This window comes from Manacus vitellinus, unplaced genomic scaffold, assembly GCF_001715985.3.
Source record: "Manacus vitellinus isolate BGI_N305 unplaced genomic scaffold, ASM171598v3 scaffold_5_pilon, whole genome shotgun sequence".
NCBI classification, from domain to species: domain Eukaryota; kingdom Metazoa; phylum Chordata; class Aves; order Passeriformes; family Pipridae; genus Manacus; species Manacus vitellinus.
This window is the reverse complement of record NW_021940682.1, coordinates 12695959-12719450: the sequence shown is the minus strand read 5'-3', so window position 1 is coordinate 12719450 and position 23492 is coordinate 12695959. Positions and strand designations below refer to the sequence as shown.

General features: G+C 38.6%; 1 protein-coding gene across 1 annotated transcript in view; it reads right to left on the bottom strand.

Annotated features, from left to right (window-relative positions):
- Positions 1-14499, bottom strand: part of WASHC4 (WASH complex subunit 4) — a 37728-nt gene extending 23229 nt beyond the window's left edge. Inside the window, exons 1-13 of the mRNA XM_029963398.1 lie at positions 14475-14499; positions 12636-12775; positions 11487-11540; positions 11313-11378; positions 11095-11140; positions 8578-8645; positions 5574-5656; positions 4498-4540; positions 3952-4055; positions 3183-3303; positions 1646-1769; positions 1419-1546; positions 562-722 (exon numbers count right to left, since the gene is read on the bottom strand). Coding sequence (XP_029819258.1) covers positions 562-722; positions 1419-1546; positions 1646-1769; positions 3183-3303; positions 3952-4055; positions 4498-4540; positions 5574-5656; positions 8578-8645; positions 11095-11140; positions 11313-11378; positions 11487-11540; positions 12636-12775; positions 14475-14499 — 1163 coding nt within the window. The remainder of the gene's footprint in view (positions 1-561; positions 723-1418; positions 1547-1645; positions 1770-3182; positions 3304-3951; positions 4056-4497; positions 4541-5573; positions 5657-8577; positions 8646-11094; positions 11141-11312; positions 11379-11486; positions 11541-12635; positions 12776-14474) is intronic.
- Positions 14500-23492: the final 8993 nt, after the last annotated feature.

The following is a 23492-nucleotide window of genomic DNA, read 5'->3' as shown; positions in this document are numbered from 1 at the left end:
GTGAGCTGCAAACTACATGCAGAGCACAAAACAAGAGAAGCTTTTTTCAAATACAGATAATTTCAAAGACCATTAAAAAAGCAATAAAAACAGTCACAAAGAAAGAAATGCTTGCAAAGAAAGTATCCTCACCAAGCAGAGAAAAACTTGATTATAAGTCTACTAGCAACTTACCTCCATAAACACATAGAAAGCAGAGAGCCCTAATAGAAAACAGAGCAGCTCGGGTTACTAGACACTAGTTTAAAATAAGAAGGAACTTGAAAGTATGGAAATAGAAGTAACTGAAAGAAATATTTAGAACTTGCAGGAGCAGTTATTTTGGTGTCATAATACACATTTTTCTGAAAGCATGACATGAAAAGCAGCTTAGTTTTGACTAAAACTTTTTGCAGCAACATTAACACATGCACACATTGCTGCACTGAAGTGGAACAGGTGATTAACACCACTGAGCAACAATATACAACAGGCTAGTACACTGAATGAAGAAACTCAGAAACCCATGGTTTATAACCTCTTTGCCAAACAGCATCATGCAGCAGTATTTAGAAAGCATACTTGGTAAGTGACTGTGCCCTCTGCTGCAGAAAGTTCTCCCTTTGTGTTTTTACTGAATGAATACTTTTCTTGTCCACAAGTTTGGCAGCAGCTGGTATCTTCTGAATCAGAAAGTTGTCAGCAAACCAGATAATGTTAGCTGTTAATGTAATGGCTGGTACCTGTTAAGAAAAAAAAAAGGGGGGGGTGGAATACTACCAAGAAGCAATAAACATAATTAACTACAACAAATACTATGCCACCATGCATGTTTCTTATGCCTCTTTTAAGTCAAAACACAGTTTTTTTCTGCATAACTGGTTTTTACAAAGTATTACATTCATGTTAATAAGAAGTTTCTTTCCTAGAAGCCCACTAAGGACACTACAGGCAAAGTTATTACCACTCTAAACAGTATTAGAGATTCTAAACACTATCAGAGAATTTAATAATTTTGTAATACCATCCAATATGAAAAAGCCCCAATCACCTTTGGACTTAGAGGTCTTCCAAAAGACATGTTCATAGCCAAGGTCAAAACCCACAGCATTTATTCAGCACCAGAGTACTCATAACTCAAACAGTTTTTTGTCCTCAGTGCCACATTAATCTTGAGAAGAAATATTTTAATGGTAATTTCAAGTTATTTTACCTTGCTGCTATGTGAGTACCCAAGTTTTAGACCATCTCTAGAAGAAAATGGCCAAGTTATAAAAAGTAGGAAATTCTCAATTCTGCTTTCTGACATATTTTTTGTAAATTGCGTGTTCTTTCTTTTCCCAAGTCTGTGCTATGCTATGCATCTAAGAAAAGTATCTCCTTCATGACTGAAGATTTATTTCCCCTCTCAATTATTGACAAAACAATAAAGCATTCACCTTTTTACAGACATCCAACAATGACTTGTAAAATTTCTTGTCTACAGTCCGAAAAATCTGAAAATGCAGTACAAAGAGGCCACAGATGCCCACATATTTATCTCTCTGGTCCATTTCTGAAGGTTCACCTGCAGGAACACAGCTGTGGTTAAGTTTACTCCCAGGCAAACAATATAAACAATTTTAGAAACAACTAAGCTGGCAGGAAAAGTACGAGCTCGCATTACCAAGTTTGGCTTCAACATTTGCAAAAGCTGTGCGAAGAGTATGAGCAAATTCTTCGGCAAATGTGCTGTTCTTCGACACCGACACCCCACCATTTAAGGAATCAAACTGTTGCTCTATACAGGCCTGAGTAAAAAGGGGAAAAAAAAGCATAATGATAAGGCCATGAATTCTGGACCTCAAAAGAGTACTGGTCTTCAAGAGAAGAGCTCACTGATTTAAGACTAAACTGAAGTAAGTCAAACTTCTACAGCATACAGATTTTTAACTATGCTTACATTTTTTAGCATAATAACAGAAAATACTAAAAAACCTCTTATAACTGGCATTCAAAACCCCATTTTATTTATTTCTCATCTCCTTTAAGGAGCATTTTTAAAGAAACCATTTGATGTGCTAGTGCTAAGAAACTAGATGCATATTTTTATTATTACACTATAACTACCCTTTACCTAAACAAGATTATCATGCAAGTCACTTGTAGGATATGGTTTATGACCCTGTAGCATAAAATCACACACTACTGCTGGTGGTTTAAAAAAGTACCAAAACCCACACAGAAGTCAAAAAATAGAAACACGTTTCATACTTTCTAAGGATATTAGAGAAGTCTTTAGTGGAACTGCATTTAAACATAATTTTAATGTATTTTTGTTGAGAAGAAGCATTTGCAGTTCAGTAGGGAAAACTTCCTGAGTGAATACCAGCCCAATCCTACTGATGTCTCAAACACATAATGAAGTCTTTGCACTAATGCAACATTAGGGAAATCTAAGATGAAAAATGGATATCTGGTAGCAATGTCCTTTGAAAGAATAAGCCAACTGTGCTTAATTATTTACCTACAATTTCCCTTTTAAAGGCTTTTACAGAACCCTTCTTCCCTATACCATTGTAACCTGCAAGAACTGAACAACTGACTCTGCTTTGACCAAATTCAGCAACATTATCCTCTGCCCACTCTGCCACAACATCCAATTTCAATGTCTCAAATACATGCCTTTCTAAAAAAACATGGCTTCTTGTATGAACACATTTAACTGAACTGAAAATGTACTAATCCTTCTCACCCACCTGTGCACTTGCATGTTTCAGGGGTGCACCATTCAAGTGGTTCCCAATGACCTGTCTCATAAGCTAGGAATGAGATGTCACACTTAATGTATTTTAAATGTTACTCAGGAGACTAATTAATTTGCAGCTAAAATGAAGCAGACCTAGGCTATATAAGCCTGCTCACTATTACGTGGACAAAACCAGACTTCCTGATAACACACAGCCCTAATGCCAAGTTGTCTGTCTTTCCCTAATTCAGCAAAACCAGTCAGCATTTACTGCTACTTGGCACAGTTCAAGCACATGAGAAGAGCAAGGAAGGATGTTACAATAGAGCCTTTTTTTTCCTCCCATGCAAGAGTCAAATTCACATATCACTGGAACCGGAACAAAACCAAAATACAAACAAGCAAACCATTCTAAAAAGAGCGTTGCTTTCACGTTTGTTTTCCCTATCATACTGGGGAACATTAATTCCATTACCTGAAATATCATTCCTTCAAGTAACTGGCATTCCAGTTTTAACAGTAGTTTTTCAAATGGCTTCAGTTTATCTTCTTGAATTCCAAACTTGGAAGGGTTGTGATGGACAGATTTTAGCAGCCTGTAAGGAATAGGTGTGGAATACATACATACAAGACAATTAAAACACACTCACAGTTTTATCATATCCTGCACTATTTTGATAATAGATTTTGATTGCCAACACCTGCTCTTAGCAGCAACTCCAAAATTTAAAAAAAAAAAAAAAAATCAAAAACCCCACAAAAAACACTAGGTCTATAGAATCAATTTGCAATTGAGTAACTCACATTTAATTTAGATTTTCAAGGAAACACTTATTATTCCACTAATTTAGCTACTTTTATAATTGTTCACTCTTCAGCTTTTATTTAAGATAGTATCCTTTCTTAAATCTCCATGCCCATCCCCATGATCAGCATAGACAGGGGTAGTCTTAGATCAGTTCTGTACACAACTAAATTTCTTACTGAATATACTTTAAACCCCACCAACCATTACCCTGTTTGCCAAGATGTTTACCTTGTATTGAAAATGTAACACTCAGCACTTTAAAAACTTACTCATGCTGTTAGAAGGACACTGTGGGAGCTTAGCCCTGTTCTGCACTGAAACTTCTGGAAAACTCTTGAGACTACCAAAATCCATGTTCCCACACTGACACTCCCACACAGACGCACATACTTTCATCTTGTATGTTGTGGGAGTGTTTTTCACATGAGAGACACACCTCTTATACATGGTCCAGTGATCTTTCAGCGTGGCATGATTGTCAATTATTTCATCCAGAGTGATCAAGACTGTGAGCAACTCTCCTAGATGCTCATACATTGCCTGTTTGTGAAGAAAAAAAAAGGGAAGGAAAAGGACTGTAGTTATCAAAAAGTTTATTGCAGTCATATGTGACATACAAAATTTCAGTTTCTTTCAATATATTTTCAGCCAACAAGACATCAGCTAGAGAGTTAAATAGGAGATCTCACGGTTTAGTAGCTCAAAGATTTTGTATGTCTTGTAGTGACACGAGGAACATAAAAGTGGTGTCTGCATGCAAACTAAATTCACTGATCTATTTTGACACTGGAGACATGATTTTTAAAACTGTCTATGTGCAGAAGCACATATTGCAATAAGGGAGCATGCAAACACTTTACAGCTAAGAAAGCTACAATATGACAGACATGGAGATACCAGCCTTCCCACATAAAGGCCAGAAAAAGCTGATTAACAAAATATATATATAAACATAAGCAAAAGAGTTCCAAATTACTCCCACCTGAAAATGAACTCCAGACGTCTCTATAATTTTAGGTGCATTCCTATAAATAAAATAAATATTTTAATGCCTTTTTAATCCTCAGAACAGATCATATGTATCGATTCTGTATCATGATGTGTTCTTTTTTTCTTGGGGTACATTTTTTATTCATTAACAGTAACTTCAGGAAAAAAAGGAATCTAAAAACCCAATTGAAAGTATATGCTATGTGATATCTGTGTGCTATGATCAGATTTAATATTGTATTTTTAAACGTACAGCATGTGACTGCTTCAAAGCACCTACTGTACTCAGTGCACACATCTCAGCAATTCCCAATTCAGTTATGCTAATGACAAGTCGCCTTGATACACAGCCTCAGGGCCCAAAAATCAAAATCACTTCACATATTTAATCAAGCCATGTCCAAGTTACACATCCAGCACCACACAGAAAGTCTACCTTGTGCTGTGGTGTAAGGCAAAAATAAAAGCAACAAATAAAACTGAGAAGAATGCTGCTATCCTACTGGGGGATGGGGAAGGAATCGAGAATCCTGCAGTGATACTGAAAGCTTAATCCATCAATTCTATTCAGAACTAAACTACCTTCAGTTTTTAAAGGAGCTAAACCAAACAGTCCTTACTAAGCTCAAGTTCAGGTGTTAAAACCATGGTTGTTCTGTGAAGAATATATACCAATATTTACGTATTTAAAACAGACTGTGGAAGTGATCTGAATTTTAAGTTTCTGAAGCTATTGGTAACTACTGCATCAGCCAACAGGAGGAATCTCTCAAACAGAGCAAGGATGAAAAAAGTAAAACAATATCTCTTAAACATAAAGACTAATTGCCCCATCAAAAAATGACAAAAAATAAAATTCTTGCATCTCATTATATATAAACACTGTTTTTTCTGAAAATCAAACAAAACCACTTCCATAATAGTTTACGAAGCCCAAATTTTCTCAGAAAAGCACTATCCATATCTCTAGACAACAACATTCCAAAAATTACCATGCCTTAAATAGAACATTCATATTTTATACTTTTAACTACATTACAACAATACAGAATTTTAGGGAATAATTACTTGTTGCTGGTATACAGAACGGCCAACTGATGCACTACATTCACCACCACTTCGTAACATCGGGTAACAAAGCAAGACAGCTCCTGCAACACAGAAAATAAAATGCATATATATGTATAGAGCTTCCTCATACACGAGTTGCCTCTACATCAGAAACAACAAACATAAACTACTGAACTTGCAGCCCAAGCTCCAACTACATCCCTAATCCAAGTCAGCGGACAGACCTACAGCACGATGGCAAACATCCTACTAACGGCTCTGAAAAGGAAACTGGGACTAAGCTAAGAAGCTACCAAACACAAGCTTCCAGTACAACTTTGACTACGTATACCAAAGACAGTAAGTGACTTGACAACAGTGCCCAAGTACTTGCAGCAACAATATCCCCGGGAGCAGAGGCTGCGCTTTTTCGCCACTAGATTCAAGAGTCACACTCTGGATGCTGGTGATAGTCAAATTCGAATTAGAAATTACCACAGAAGCCTGTACCTACCATAAGAGTGGTAAGACACGTAATATTGCTTTAAAACAAGCAAACAAACAAAGCCAATGTCTTTGAGAGATTTGCTTGGCTAAAGCAGAACTTGAGCTCAGTTACGTAACACACAGTGAGTAAGAACATGTCAGCTCTGACCATGTAAAGGACTATCTTAATTTCTATAATGGATTTTAACAAGGCATTCCTTGAGCAACAGGAGAACTAATCTGAGTTTCCCTTAACTGCAATAATACTTGCTCATTAATGCACCTTATAATCCCTTTGGGGAAAAGTCCATGTGTGATGAGCCTGGCCAGTCAGCCAATGGATGGCTCCATGGCAGACAGCCCACACTGGCTAAGCAGACAGCCATCCACTCCTGCCAGAAAACTGGCTAACAGCTGAATTCTGTCTTCCTCTCCGTCAAAAATAGATCTTATTTGGGTTTCTGCCTTCTATTAGTCACCAGTTTTCACAAAACATTACTTCTTATACTTGTATTGCTCTAACAAATGCAGCTGAAATAAGCCAACATATTCCAGAGGAATGGATTAATAGACAACAGAGATCATGTTTCCTGGGGGGGGGGGAAGCACCCCCTGCCATTTTAAAATTTCCAGGAAATGGTCCAATTTAACAGCACATGCATATTAGCAACTACATAACACAGACAAGATTATAATTTTAGAGTTCTTCAAATATACTGTCTTCTGCACAATCAAGAGTACCTAACCAGTGTTTTCAGACCATTATTTTGACAATATTTAAAAAAAAAAAAGTTTTGACATACAAATTTGAGGCTATTGCATATAGCTAATCAAGGAATCCCAAACTCAGAAGAGCCAATAAACCAAGAGGTGGACATTAGCTCTATGAAAGCAACTTTTCGCCTCTTTTGTAAACTCCATATTTTCACATCATCCTTGGGGATATGCTTACAACATTGACCAGAACAGCATTTCCTAGTCTATGGACATGGACTACTCCAAGTGGATTTAGGAGAACACAATAGGTGAAAAAGAACAAAGTCCACAAGGAAAACATTTCCCTCATAGTTGTACCCTAAGCAATACACATCTGTTGCATGTCTGATTGCAATGTCTATGTCTACCTCATATTGGCCTGATAAGCCACCAGCGTGCTTGTAACAAATGTGGATAGAGCCTTTCCCAAACCTTCGTTTGTGAAGCCTGGCCATGATGATGATGATGACATATCTGTTAGCACAGCAAACCCTCCCTTAGGGGTAACATCTTGCATTTCCCTTTCTTCCAGAGTTTCTCAAGGTTCCTAACCCATCATAGCAAATATACAAAGCGGGCTTACAAGCAATACTCCTGTATTTCTGTGAAGTGTTTACCCTTTAAATACACACATCAGCATATACCCCATAAATTAACAAACTTGTTCCATGGAGTGGGCTTGCAATATGCACAGATATCCAGATCCTCTCAACTTCCACCTGGACTCAGGAAAAGCACAAATGCACAGTAGCACCATCTCAGAATCACTAAAAGGTCTCAAACATCTGACAGGAGGAAATAGAGGATGAAGGATGAAACCTACACATTTGATAGGACAAAAAGTTTGGAAAACAGGAAAAAAATCTAACAGATCCTAATGCACTTGGGCATAGTAAAAGAGGTTGAGAAACAACTTCCTATAGCATTCAACCTGTTATGACTCAGTTAAGTACTGCTATGCAACTATACAGCAAGAAGAGGAATTTTAACATTTGTTAAACTAGAATTTGTTTAAACATTCTAGAAACTTCTTGTATATTCTCTACTTGAACACAGATATCTCATTACAAGCCATATTGCATAAAAATAGAAACATTTTTGGGAACAGGACAGTCATTTAAGCTATACCAAGGACAAAAAACTCCACAGTAGACTGAAACCCAAGAGCACAGGAAATCCTCAGAAGAAAAACAGATCCTGTTTTCGTGCAAAGGACTCTGAACTACCAAACTGTATAAGAAATGAGTGTTATTCCACAAAAGTTTGAATGACTCACAAGCAATTTTTTCCCAGGTACATGTTTTAATTTTGCTTTCTTTTATCAGCTAAAAAAACATGCACAGAAAAATTAATCCATTTCCAGTGTTCAATGAAAAGCAAAACTTATAATCAAAACCATAAAAATAGCTAGCTTTAACTTTACTGTTAAATGAAAACAACCTCAATTTATCTTCTCATACTGAAATTTTCTTAAGTAAATTCTAATTTCTTCGAGCAATTACACGAAGTGTAATTTCTTCTCTCATTAGACTTCCAAAGACCCAAATCTTCGTTCGTGAAACCTAGCCATGAGACTTCCAAAGACAAGTATAAAAAAACCTCAAAACAATGTGTGATATATCAGCCAGTTGTGACAGGTCTGCAGGCAAAACACAGTAATATATCAAATGACTGCAATGCCTTTCAGCAAGATGCAGACAGGATAAGGCTTACTGTTAAATCCACTTTGCAAGTAAAATTAAGATTATAATTGCTGTCAAAAAATCAAAATATATGCTACCTGCAAGAAAGAAACAAATCTTCCCATCTGTATTTGGCAATCTCCCTCCACCATGCTGGAATCTGTGGCTAAAAAGAGAAACATTTGTCAACACTTCCAAAAGCCTGTGTTACACCTGTTAAATTAACATTGAAGCTTGCCCTCCAAGCCATTTGTTCGTCATACAAGTGGAGTGCACTATTGTAAGCGTATTGATGGAGCCTCAAAAACTCTTAATTTTTCTTCCCTAAGCTGGACTTATTTTTGAAGTTTCTTTCTCAATTAAAATTGCATTATTTATAAATTAGATACAAAGCAGGAAAAAGTGTCTCCGTCACCAGAAATAAAATAAAGAATACGAAACATAATTTTTTAAAGGCATATGTATTATGTAACTTCATATAAAACTTCCCATTTTTAAAAAGTATGTACGACAGCATTAGGTATTTATACTGCAAGGAACATCCAGATATTATTTACCGAAAGAATATACTACATGACTAACCAGAAGGAAAATCTTTCCTCAAGAAATTGATTTTCTTTTTCCTACATATCGTCTTGCACAAAAGAACTGGCTCATCACCACAGCTTCACAGCATTATCTGTATGACACAGAACACTAACAGAATACTATGAAATACAATAATTATATCACCAATGCCAAACTGTTTCAGTCATCTGGAGCAGTTTTAACACCAACTGACAAAATACTGGTTTTTTTACTGTGATTACAGATTAATGCTCTAGACTCAATTTTTCTATTGGGACACTCTGAGCAAAAAAGGCTTACAATTGCAAGTTTATTGCCTAAGAAATTCAGGTCTTATTGCATCGTAAAATATGTTCTTTCAGAGCACTCAGAGATTAAAGCAGTCTCCATACTTCTCTAAGATGGAGCTCTGGGACGAGATATTAAATATTGTTTCCCCTTTACACATTTAATGTAATCTTTACTCTGTTTAGTGTATGTCCCAAAAAAACCTATCCAACTAACTATTTAATAAATTTCCTAGACTATCCCTAGCCACTGCAAAGATAAGATGGGGGAAAAAAATGTTTCTTTACACAGCTGGAAAAAGCCAGCACAGTATTTGTTTAAATTTCAACTACCCTTGAGCCAGTAACTTTGCCACTTGTTTAAAGTAAGCAAGCTTGCTGTTATCAAAGCAAATGCTACAAGTAGGCATATGGAAGTGCAGAACACAAATTTCTGCATTCCTGCCTAACCCACAGAAGGCTCACCTCTCCATTCCTGCCATTCCCAAGTACTCTCTGCTCAACACCCACCAGGAACAAACTGCTACTGTAACATACTAATCTGCTACAGTCTGACTTTTTCATGCTACAAACATGGAGAAGTTTTAAGGGATCTCCTAGTATCATTTTGGCAGCAATGACTTTAAAATATTTAAACCCATGTCTAATAAGACATGAGAATCTGCAAAGAAAAAAAAACAACAAAACCACCAAAAAAACTACCCATAACAAACACCCACATTTCTTCACGTTCCTTAACTGCAACAGTCATCTTATATAGCACTTAAAAGAATGATAAACAGTCCCTAGCTCAAAGATTTCACATTGCCTGGTATTTCTGTCACAGTCAAGGCTCTTGAAAAGCTTTGGAAATGCCCTTCTACAATACCACTGTATTACTTTTCTCTCAAATTACTGAAATAGAAAATAAAGTTGGGCGATAGGTCTCTAAATCAACTCACTGATATATTCAGTCCTCAGGATCCAGATCTGTGCTTATTCCCGCACTAGCATCTTTTAAGGTGGAAGTTTAAGACCAGTCACTCACAGGAGTTACCAGTTTAAGTCCAAGACAAAAAGCAGCTTTCACCTAAAGCAGGGTCTCATGATTTGTCAATTGAAGTGACTTACAATCACTTGTGCCTGTGCTACATCATGGTCTAAACAGTAGTGTGAGTACTATTACCTGCACTTCAAAGGGCAGGTGACATTAACACGCCAACTTCTCTTGGAATAACTGATTGCATACTAAAGGAGGCAGGACTTTGGCCAAGTTATTTATTAATGGTTTCACTGTTTTATTATGGTCAAATTACAGATTTATTGTTTTGCTATAAACAATGTAAAATCTAGTCACAGTAGGAAATAAGTCGGTTTACAACGCGTTTACACGTGAAATATGTGTTTTCAATGCCATACTTGGAAAAATAACTGCTGCTGTAGTTAAGCTGTAGGTTAGATATTTAATACACCATCAACAGCCCACACTCTCTACTTCTCATTTAAACAAGGCTGTAACAAAACTTCCTGTTAATGTAACAATACTTACTGCAGGTAAGAGGGCTTTAGGATAAACCTGATTATTATCTTAAACTCACTCAAGACAGTCACAAGACACTAACATACATCCCTATAACCTCAAAGTTTGTTATTTGGTGTGCATCAGTTAAAGACACAGAAATCATGTATCCATATTATAAAATTACAGTTATTGTAGCATTTAATATAACCAGAAGCAATAATTCAAAACTTCAAACTTTTACAGTAAAGGGAGCTACTCACCTCCTTCTCCATAAAACAAGAGGCCATTATAAAATTTAGTTTCTGCCTAACAACAAAAGCAGAAATTTGTTTTTTAATAAATAGGATATAGGTAATCATGCTACAAAACTTATTTAGTCATCAATCTTGTTTCTTTACTGCTAAAGAATAAATCTATACATCAGCTTGCCAATCTGCAAACATTTTCACACATAGTAATAAAAGTTAGCTGAATTTACCTCATATTTTAACTTCTTGATTTCACAACAAAGAGCAGCATACACAGTTATTACTTTGTTTAGAACCTAGACTCAAAGGAGGAAAAAAACCACACAGATTACAAACATATTCACATTTAGGGGGCTTGATTTTAGGTAGAATAACATTTTATCTTCTAAGCATAAAGCACTTACCTTGTTTTCTGTCTTTATGAGCTCCAGTAGGGAGGACTGTTCATATGGCAAAAGCTAAAATTAAAATATAAAAAAAATAAATTAAAAAATCACAAACAAAACAAGCAGACAAAAATAACAAATTAACAACTTCAAATAACATTGGTTAAAATACACTTATCCTACTAGCCATGTATCCTCCCCAGTTTAATCTCAAATAGGGTATGCAATAAGAGAGCAATAATTGCACATTACTGGCAACCTGCACTGCAGGAAACCTTTGCTCTTCACATTTACATGGAAATATCTTTCATTCACTCCAGGCAGAAGGGCAAATAACCGGGTACACTATATAGCATTTACAACAATTTACTTACAAAACTTGAAAAGCAAAAGCCTGGTGACTATGAAGTAGGAAAAAAACCAGCTCAGAAAACGTAAAACTTGAATTAGGAATCCTAAATGCCAGAAACAGGAAGCAGAAAATATATCTCTATGCAGGCACTGACATTTTCTACTAGAGTCAGCCATGTGTTGACTAGTTCAAATACATCCAGCACTCTGGTGGTTCTACACACAATTTACTCAAATTATTCAGACAGACAATTGCTTGAGAGTGCATCTTCAGCACAGACAAGTTCCATATGGCAACAGTAGTGCTTTTAAATTTTGTCTGCAAATTCAGTGAAGAGAAAAAAATAACGCTCCGCAGAGGACAGTGAACTTATGACCAAGAAAACAGCCCCCTCTGGAAGGAGGCAAACACTGTACCAAGGCCTTTAAATCAAAACACAAGCTATAAATATACATCCTGCGGTTTTACAACTATTAGTGAGTTTGTCTGGAACCCCAAATCCCAGATAAAAACACCAATACCCCCAGGGAAGAAGTTTTCTGGAACTAGCCTTCCCAATACATGAAGAATTAGAAATTCATTTAACTTCAACCAGTATCCAAAAGACTAAAAAATAATAATAGGAAAGCATCTTCTCTTGTGATATGAAACAATTTATCAATTATTTGATAATTAAAATAGTACTGGATATGTTTCTCAAATACAAAAGTCAAATTTTAAGAGCATAAATGCATCAAGCTTTTACTTCTCAGGTTTTGAAGAGAAGGACAAACTAGGAAAGTAATAGTTGCAATGTATAGTAAATATATAAAGACCTTTAAAGCAATGGGATCAAGACTGAAGTCCCAAACATCTCCAACAGAGTCATCCAAAGCATCTTCAATTCTCTTCAGCTGAGATGTATATTCCTCAAGAAATTTTCCATAATTCTTCAACTGCACTTCAGCATGAATTTCTGAAAATTGATAATAATTATACAGTTTTATGAACAACTCAATAAACTGCAATATCAAAAAAATTATTTAAAAGTATTTAATCTGTTGCTATTTAGCTTTAGTCCTGTATTCCCCATTTTGCCGCAGCAGTTTTCCTTAATAGGACTGCATCTTTAATACAAAGTTCATGTTTAAAAACAATCCTATAACTTAGTGTCAGTTTAAAAGAAATTCAAATACTACTTAGAGAATATCAAACATCTAAGCAGTTTGCAGAAAAATATAAAGGGACATACATTGCCAAACTAAGACCTTAACAGTCACACAAGATTCTGAGCAAAGACATGACTGTAGAAATTGTAACACAGCGGGTGAGTTTAACCATCAGGTCATTATATCAGTACTTTGAGGCAATTGGTCTAATCATTTCGGCCTGAGTAGCAGTTGAATTACTAGCAATCCTCTTTCCACTCTCTCCCTGCTACCTCTCAGTAAGTTGTTTGGGCATTAAATGGGAAGCTTATGGCTTTTAATCGTTCCCTCCACTTGCAAATTCACTTTCCCCAAGCAGAATTTTTCTTCTGCTGGACATTGAAACGCTCAGCTGTCCTGTTAGTGTCAGGGCCCAGGAGCTGCAAAGGCTAACATTCAGCTAGTCAAACACCAGGAATGGTGGTATTAATTACCAAAGTAAATCTAAAGGCAATTGGTCCAAAAAAAGTTTAATTCTCTCTATCCTGATCTTTTTTTCTTCCCACATTAAGACGTTCCCCACTTCTCCCCAAATTATATCCAAGTACTGATTTAGCTGCATAACCTGAAATGCAGAGTGAATGATTACAGTTCAAGGCTTCTAAACTCAGTAAGGAAGTACAATCCTTTCGTGAAGACTAAAGTGTCTTCCCCATAATTAGATACCAAATCTAACAGCTTGTGATCTTCTGCTATTCGTTGGAAATAGGATTATCTAAAAAAGTTAGAGAATGCAGGTCAGCTGAACAACCAAACTTTTCTTAAACAAGCATATAACTTTCATGCAGCTTTAATATGTGCCCTTTTCACATTTCAGCAAGTACGCTGGTCTAGAAAGTTAAAAACAATATATTCTTTTATTCTGCATGTTCAACCTCTTGCTCATCTTCATTGCAAATAACTGAGCCAAACAGTAGGTTTTTTTGCTGGGAAAGCACTGCTGAATCCATTTTCACTTAAACACGAAAACATCTGACTGAGACACTGCACCAGGCAGAAGGGGAGGACTGCACTAATTCTAAGATACTACTTTGAAAGCAGCAGCAATGCCAATTGTAAAGACACAAAGACTGCAAAGCCTATCCAGCCTAGACAGTGCATAGGCATTGTCAAAACAGGAGACAAAATCTCATGTAAACAGATAAGAAACGAGTGAGCAAAACACTCTCCATCAGCAGTATGCATTCCAGGCACTGATGCAGAGCCCTTGAGTTGTATCAGCAATTATTCTATTCCATCCAATTCATCTCATCTTTCAGGTTCCTTCCAGTGCATCTTCTGGAAGCTCTGCTGCAGAAAACCAGTAAAACACCGACAGATGCACAGCCCTGCTGAATGGCATTTAACCAGCACCATGCCAGCTTCAGTCTTTTACTGCTAGAAAATCTGGATCATGGAGACATTATTATAGAGATATGCTGTGATATTCCCACAATCACAACTCCTCCCTTCACACAAAAGACAAACGAAGAGCAGACAAACTGACGGTCATTGAGGCTTTATAGGAAGAACAGAACAAGCTTCCAAGTCATAAACTGGAAACTGGCAGCGCTGTTCAAATCAATTCCATACAAAACATCCATTTCTCAAACAAAACCTCACAATAGTGCTTTGCTAGAGACCCACAGATTGTCACCTTTCCAGCAGCCAACTGATGGATTTGTACAATACTACAGCTCAAATAACATTAAATATTTACAAATACTTCATTATTGATAGCCATCAATTTGCCATTTTGTACTGATCATCTCATAAAATAAGAGACAGGTGTGAATAACTTCTCACTACCTTAGAAAGATAAGAGAGTGAAAGCTCTTAGCTAGTTAGAGATAGGCAGAGTTGAACTGATAAAAAATTACTTGGAGATGAAGGAAGCTTTTTAAGATGTAGAAGGATTTTCCTAAATAAACTGGCTCACATGGATGAACAAAAAGAAATCATAGAAAGCAGATATCATATTTTTCTTCAGAGTAGCATACATACTTCATAAGATATAATCTGCTTACAAAAAAGTTTGATTTAGTTTCTCCTCATGTGACAAAACAAAAGCATTATAGTTGGGACAACGCAAGATATCAACTCAGCAGCACAGATCCCCCAACTTAATCATAACTTCTTCCATACAATCAGTAATGTCAATGTTCAGTGAACTTATTTTCACAGCAGGATTTGCAAGTGCCACATCCGTACATATCTAGGATAAAGATGCAACAAACCAGACTTACTTAGTATCTTGTGTCCTCAGTTGAGAACACTGTAATTGCTAAAGATTAGTGATACAACGTGAAAGTAGACAATAAGTACAAAAAAATACTTCTCAAGTCACAGGATTTTTCTTTGGCTTTTCTCTAGGAGAACGCTGTATGCTGCTCTTGATAGAAGATCAGTCTGTTCACCCTCAAGATGGTGGTAATGGAGCATATTATGTCACGTAAATTTCTTGTAGCTGCACATAATGTCATGGTCAAACTAGTGGAGATCTGGCATTTTGAGTAAAAACTGCATTTTCCTTTTCACAACTAGAGAACTGGTAAAAAGCTCTGCTCAAGGCAGCTTCAGTTTCCACTGAAATCCAGACTAAATGAATATGGCATATACAGTATCATCCCTTGGGATGACATTATAAGTGAAACAGTTTGGCCATGAGTGGCATATTTTCACAGCAACACCTGGTATAATTAATTTGGCACAGTTCACTTTACAGTGTGTATTACAGCGTGACAACCATATACGTTCCCTGTTTAGAAAGTAGGTCACCTCCACAGGCTGAGTAAAATGTGGATTTTGACGGGCACACGAACTCACTGTCAAAGACTTCATGATCATAAGGTCTTTTTATTTAACTACATTTTAAAGGTTAAACTGCAAGTGACCACCTGACGCCCTGCCAGAAAGCCTTTACCAACGAAAGCTGCACACAACTAACTGCGTGCAACATCTCTTGATGTGAGTTCTCTAGATAACCAAGGAAGCAACTGCACAAATTTGTGAGCTACGAGAAATGATCGGGAAGGAAGGAAACACCATCCTCACGACAAGCATCTGTTCGTCCTGCCCGGTTCGCGCAAGACAAGAGTCACACAAGCAGCCTGGCCCTCCCGGCCATACGCGGGGCACCGGAGGCGACTCCTCAGAGGGAGTAAAGGATGAAGGTCTGGAAAAGCCACGACCCCCCACCCCCAAAAAACCCCGAAAACTACGGAGAGGCTGGTGGGAAGAAAAGGTCAGGGCGCCCGCCCACCCCCGCAGGCCTGGCCGGGTGCAGATCAGCGCCGGGATGAGCCGGGGGCAGGGGCACAGGGCAGGGTCCGCGGGGAAGCCGTGCAGGGCGACCTCGCTCAGCTCCCGTGACGCCTTCTTATTCCCTCCCTTCCTCCTCCCTCCCGTTCTTCGCGGGGTGCAGCGGGGGGGTCCGGGAGGGGAGCAGGGTCCGCTCCAGCCGCGCCTCCCCCCGGCCCCGAGGCGGTTCCGCCGCAGCCCGCCAGCCCGGCCCCGCCCGGCCGCCCTGCGGGCGCCTCACTCTGCGAGCCGCTCGTCGAGGCGGTCGAACTCCCAGTCCGGGGAGGGTCTCCAGCGCCATCGCCCACCCCCGCGCGGCCGCCCGGCCGCCCCTGACTCAGGCGCAGGGCGGACTTTTCCTGCCCGCGCCCGCGCGCGCACGCCGCGAAATGGAGGCGGAGGGGGAGCCTGGGCTCCGGGGAGGGAGGGGGCGGACCGCTGGCGCGCTCCGCCGCCCCTCCCTCCGCCCGAGGTCGGGCCGCCGGAGCTGCTCCGCGCGCTGGTCGGCGCGGCTCAGGGCTCAGTTGAGAGCGCGGGACAGGCAGCGCTGTGCCCTGGCCCCTGCGGCGGGGGCAGGAGAGGTCCGCTCCTTCCCCTCCTTCCTCCGAGCCCCCTGCAGCTGTGAGCTGGTCGTTCTGGGGAGGCAGGGCCGGCCTCTCAGGTACAGGGACTTTAGGACATTTCCCGCTTTTTCCCCTGAGGTTCGAGACCCCAGCCCGGCCTCTCTCACAGCGGTTCCCCACTCCGCCACGCCGCTGGCAGGAGGGAAAGCTCTGCCGGATAGCGGCGATTGCGTGACACACACACACGACCCCCGCTTTCCCTTCGGATGCTGGAGGAAGGAAGCGATGGGAGGAACTGTCCCAGCTCTGGGGGAGGGTTTGGACCTCAGAGACAGCTGTGCGGGGTGAGGGCGCCATGGTACCCTCTAAGCATCCCGCTTGCGTTTGTGGTCACACGGAGCCATGAGGTCAAGCACTCTCTTTTTCCTTTTGATTTTCTGTTTTTTTTCCCCCAGGGCACCGGTGGGTGTAATATCAGAGAATAAAAATAGAAGTACTTTGGATAGGAAGAGAAGTAGCCGTTGAGGGCCATTAACAGTGACCACAGCAATTTCATTAGCTCAGCAGAATCTGTAGCATCAGCAGAAAAGGAAATGGCCTCAAAAGCAGTATCACCAGGAGCATCAGCAATGTCAGTGGGGAAAGAGCAACAAAAATAGCAACTCCGATGAGAGATGTATCCGTAAGTGATGAGAGATGTATCAGTAAGTGCATGATCATCCATAAAAGCTACCTCGGTAATATAGCAGGTCTGAAAATAGCACCTCTGATTAAAAGGAATCCATCCTTTGGAGTCTATTGATTTTAAAAGTTTCTAGGGATGAAAGATCTGGTTGGCAGGTTTATTGTTGATGAGTTTTTTCCTTTTTAAAGTGCATTCTATGAGACCAACCTGGGTCTGGGAAAGAAGAGATCAAATTTAACTTTGTGTGAAATGACATAAAGAATGTTGATATAAACAACGTTTGGAATAGTTTTTTTAAAAAACCTTTATTTTTTTCAAGAAGAGAACTGTGTCTTGGGAAATGTTGCCAAATAATCATAATGTAAATATGTCAATATGTCTCCTCCACCCATTGGCTTCTGTGCAAACTTGGGATGCTCACACAGGGGTTTAACAGAACTAGAAGTTTAATTGTGCAGAATGTTGACAGCTGGCAGTGAACACGAGTGTCTCTAAGGACATGATAAGTATCACAGAAAATGAAAACAATTTATGCTGGACTTTAAGGATTGGGTTCTATCTACAACCATGGAGATGCAGCTTTAATTGAACTCTCTGTAGCTGCTATACATTTATTCAAAGCCAATTTTAAAAAAACAAAACAGAAGAGTTTTCTCTACAAACAATATATGCTTTCTTTGAAACAAATACTGTTTCTTTCAGCTGTGGACGACTGCACATAAACAGGCTTTCAGACTGCTTAAAAAGTATCATCAGGCCTTTTGTTCTCCCAGAAAAGGGTGTCCTTGAATTCTGCAGGATGGTACAAGAGCGAAACTTGTAGAACTGGCAATTGGTAGGGCCCTGCCTTCCTCACATCTGAAATGAATTTGTTAAGAGTAAAATACTGTGGGGTTGGTTATTGCAAGGCTGTGAGATCACCAAAACTGCATCCAGGGTAATCCAACTGGTTAGTCTATGCAATGGCCACACCAAAGAGAGCACTGTGACCCCCACAATGTAAATGATGTGACCCTTATTTTAAATAGAGAAAAAGAAAATTATTTTAAAAGAAAATGTATTGAAATACTACATTTTTTTAAAAAGGAGCGGGAGGCTCTATAATTGAAAAAAAAATCACAATTGTACTCAAGTAAGTACACCAGTTAAATTTTATACTGCCATTCATGATCCATTTATTTAAATGACTGATAATTGGGTTTTCCTTTGGCTCCCTAGGTGGCAGTGTTTTGTTGCTTACACTGAAATTATTTAGGTCAATTCTAGATGCTGCTAGAATTTCTATTTTCTCTGAAAATCTGATTTAGATTTTATCTTGAAGACTTTTACTGACAGTAAGACTGACTCAGGTTTGATTTGTAAGTTTGCCGTGCTGTGTTATTAGTGAGTGGCTTTATGCTGTTCAGTAACATGAAATCATTGACATTTTATAAGCATAATTTCTGAAAGTTGGGTGACACTTACAGCTTCCATTTGTACCAGGAAACTTTTATGTGGTACAAGCTTATAGGAATTGCTAAGATTGCTCAAATATGTGTTAGAATGAGTCTTTAGACTTTGTTTAATACAGGGATTTTTGGTAAGCTGACTATTACTGAACACGGGTATACTTGATAAAACAATCATTTCTTTTGGTCAGGTCAAAATGACCATGAAATGAAATTTCATAATGGACTTTCACAGGAACTGAGTGAAATGTGAACATAAATATGTTCCAGCTGAAATTACTTGTTACACATCAGAACTAGAAAGGATAGGTGAGAGAATAAACTCCAAAATGTAGCGGAATTAATATGGTACTGTGACTGTTTTATTTATGGAGTGAAGTGGCTAGGTGTCTATGGATTCATAAATCAACAGGGGCTTGATTTCATGAGGTATTAAAAATTCTTTTCTTTCTTTGAAATTATCTCAATTGGAAATATCACTCTACACTGGAGAAGAGAGTTGCCTGGTATATTTTTAAACAGTATTCTTCTGATACTTGAAAGCTATTGAAAACTTTAACAGAGCATCCAAACAGAAAGCATTTTATTAAAAAAAAAAAAGAGAGATGAAAAGCACCCAGAGCAGAAATTACTCCTCTTGTAAACAGTCAAAGCTCCACCAAGATTCACAGAATTAGTAATTACTAGAATTGTAATTACTTGCAGGAGAAAGAATTTGGCTTGCTGGTTCTCCAGGAAACCATCTATTCTATATGTTCCATGTCTGTGGAATGTTTGATGCTCAGCTCTGAATATTTTAAATAAAATAAAGTTCTTGCTCAAAGTTTTTGTGGCAGAATTCCCAGAAAGGATTTACCATCTGAGAGCTGCTCTTTGCAACTCTGTTCCACAAAGATAACAATAGCTTTTGCAGACATAGTTTCTATTCTATTGTGTGGAGTTTGAGAGACTTCCATTTATGCATATGAGCAAGGCATCTGCACATGATAATTCTTTCTACTGGTTTAAATTGGTAAAATAATTCCCTTTCCTCATCAAATATATGCCTCCTTTTGGTTACTCTGGAAAAATGAAATGTCAAACATAAGGTTTTAAATGGTTGTCTAGTTCAGATCTCTGGAAAAAAACCCAAAACAAAACACCAAACAAGTTTTAAATACAAATGTTGCAAAGATAAAACACCAAGTAACTTTCCCATGAAATCTTGCTTCAGCAAGTGGACAAACATGAAATGTTTCTATTGTTTTAAAATTTTAGTTGAAACTTGTCATGCAATTAACATACTTAGGGAACAACCATACAAAGCCTTACTTTATTTTTTTTAATTACTCAGTCTTTAAAACTGGGTGAACTCTAAAGTATTCCTGAGGAATTTGAGTCTGAACTATGACCAAATCTTTAATCGCCATGAAAAGCTCCATCAGGGCTGATTTCCAACAATAAAAAGCCTATGCAGGGCTAATTTATTTGATTACTGAATCCCAGGGCATGATTTTCAAAGGAAAGCAAATCCTGGAAAATTCCAAGCAGTTTCCCAAGCACTTCAGTATGTGCACCTACTCGGTGTCTTGTGGAACAGAGTTTTTCCTAATGCTCCTGCCAAGTCCTGATGATGTATTCAAAGACATAGAGTAGCTTCTGCTTCACAGAAGTCAACAAGGATTTATAATGTTCAGCTGCATTAGGTCTTATATTTGTTCTCTAGGTTTCTGCACATACAAACACATTTTGCTTTGTGAGCACACTAATGAACAGGCAGGTTTAGCTCCCGAATAGTTTTTGCCACTTGCTGACATACATATCTGCAAAATTTGGTAAGAGAAAGGGGAAAAGCCCATGCTGCAAAGCTTACTATGAATAATTGCAGGGTTTTGCCCAAAGCTAAAGCTTAGCTTTAAGAACAAGCACCAGAACTGGAAGGGGGAAAAAAAATCAAAATAGAAAGCTTAATATATTAAATGGGCTCCAAAGAAAGTTGCATAAATTTACACACATAACACTAGAGCTAGGATTTTTTTTCCCCAGGTTAACAAGAAACTGATAATTCGTAAGGTACTTTTCTGACTGGGATAAAAAAATCAGCAGGGAAGGCTTTGTGTCACTTTTTCCAAACAAAATAAAATCCAGAGGAATACTTGTAACTGTTACAATATTTAACACTGATGTTGGAGTTTACTGTGTCACAAGAGACCTATTGCTCATTCTCGGACAGGTCAACCTAATAATTTTCTTAATGCCAAAAAACTTGGAATTTGAATTGACTGTAACTTTTTACATAGATCCTTGAAATTCTAAATAGCCAATTTGTTAAGTGGTTGTCAAAACCCATGTCTATGAATTCATCACTCTGATGATAAGAAGCTGATGGTATGCAGATACCATCCTTACCTGTGATTTAGCACACCCTTATCCCCATTTGTCTACCTGCCCCTCTCATTTCTATGAAATCTAAAGTAAAGCCCACATCTTACCTCCCAGCTCTTCTTTATGCCATGATTCTGGTGACAACAGACACATGATTTTCTCCTTTTGTCACCTGACATGTTAGCAATTTGTAAAGTAAATGGAGATATATAGTTGACTCAATCAGTTTGGAATTGTGCTTGGTGATGAACTAACCTTGGTGCTTTACATGTGCATTGTTGTATTATGTACTTTGTGTGCATAGGGAATAGTGCCATAAGTTATTAGGAATTTCTTACCTAGGAAAACCAGGTATTTTGCTGTAAGCCTGTCTGTCAGGCATGACACAATGCCAAGTGTGTCATGTTCTAGTTGGAGAGGATTTTGCATCATGAACCAGGATTTGAAGTTTCATGAACTTCAGCAATCTTGAATCCAGTTCCAAACCTTCCATTTTAGGACCATGCTGATGCCAGCTCTTATAGTAGAAATCAATTGCACTCTTTTGTAGGGAATTTGTGCAACTTCCATCAAGTCATGGGAAGACTATACACGCTTTCATTCCTTCTGCTGTCAGAGGGAGTGATATCATTTCTTTACCAAGGACTGTCTATGCATCCTATTTGAGCAGATAGTGGGTTTGCTCAGTTGCACAACTGTCTTGTGCATGAGCGTATTTAGTCCCTGTATTGCTGATTGTTGATTCCATGCAGGACCATCAACACTTATGGGGCTGTCAAGAGCCTTGAATAAAGGGCAGGATATAGTTTTGCTATAGCAGGAGTAAAGAAGGAAGTGAATGTGAATTATGAGAGTCACAATGCAAACCCTTGTATAACTTTACTCTGGGGGGAAATTGTGTTGTGCCAACCTGTCTTAATTTGGGACTGGCACAAATTATCTCTTACAGCAGCTCTCCTTCCTGTGTCCCCTGAACAAGGAGATAACAGCTGTACTGCAGCTGTACTATGTCTTTAAGGTACAGCATTTGAAGTACCCTGAGGAAGAGGGTAGGGGCCTTGGAATTAATCCCTGGGAGTTATTATTACAGCTCTTTTGCAGGAAAGCATCAAAAAAATCTCAGTGAGAAATGAATGTTTGCATGTGTTAGGCAAGACTTTGTCTACTTTATTTTCTACTGTAGCAAGATCTCTGCAGGTTGTAACTTTGGCTTAAGCATGCCACTGACCTCTCTGACATGGTTCACAACTTGGCCGTAAGAAAAACTTTTCCATTTTTGCCGTCCTTGTTTTCTTGACAAGAACAGCATGTATTGTAGTTTATTAGACAGGGTTTAAACCTGACCCAGTTTGTAATGATGCTTATACTACTGCCACACTATCTCCATACCTCTGACAAGAAGACTTTGTTGTAGTTTGCAAATTATATTGAAGTTGAAACATTTGTATTAATGGAACTCACATCCTAGAAGATTTTTTTTTTTGAATTATTAAGTAGAGTGAGCTGCTTTAAAAATACTTGGCAATGTTGGTGATATTGATTTCCAGAAAGTCATTAATGGTTTTTAACCACATTACTGGCAATTTTGGCATGAAATAAGCTGAAAATTAATGTCAGTAATCTACATAATCTTTGACTGCCACAGCAGATTCAACAGAATGTTTCACCAGCCTCCTCAGTAGAGGGAACAAAGCTGAAAGACAGCTTTGAAGAGGGTCCAATGGAGGCTACAAAGACGATGAGGGGTCTAGAGCATCTCTCATATAAGGAGAGACTGTGGGAGCTGGGCCTGTTTAGTGTAGAGAAGACCAAGAGGGGATCTCATTAATGTATATAAATATCTCAAAGGTGGGTGCCAAGAGGATGATATCGGACGCTTTTCAGTGGTGCCAAGTGACAGGACGAGCAATAATGGCCATAAACTATAACACAAGAAGTTTCACCTCAACATGAGGAAGAACTTCTTTACATTGAGGGTGGCAGAGCACTGGAACAAGCTGCCCAGGGAGGTCACGGAGGCTGGAGACATTCAAACCCCACCTGGAAGCGTTCCTGTGTCACCTGCTCCAGGTGACCCTGTCTTGGCAAGGGGGGTTGGACTGGATGATCTCGAGGTCCCTTCCAGCCCTAACGATTCTGTGACTCC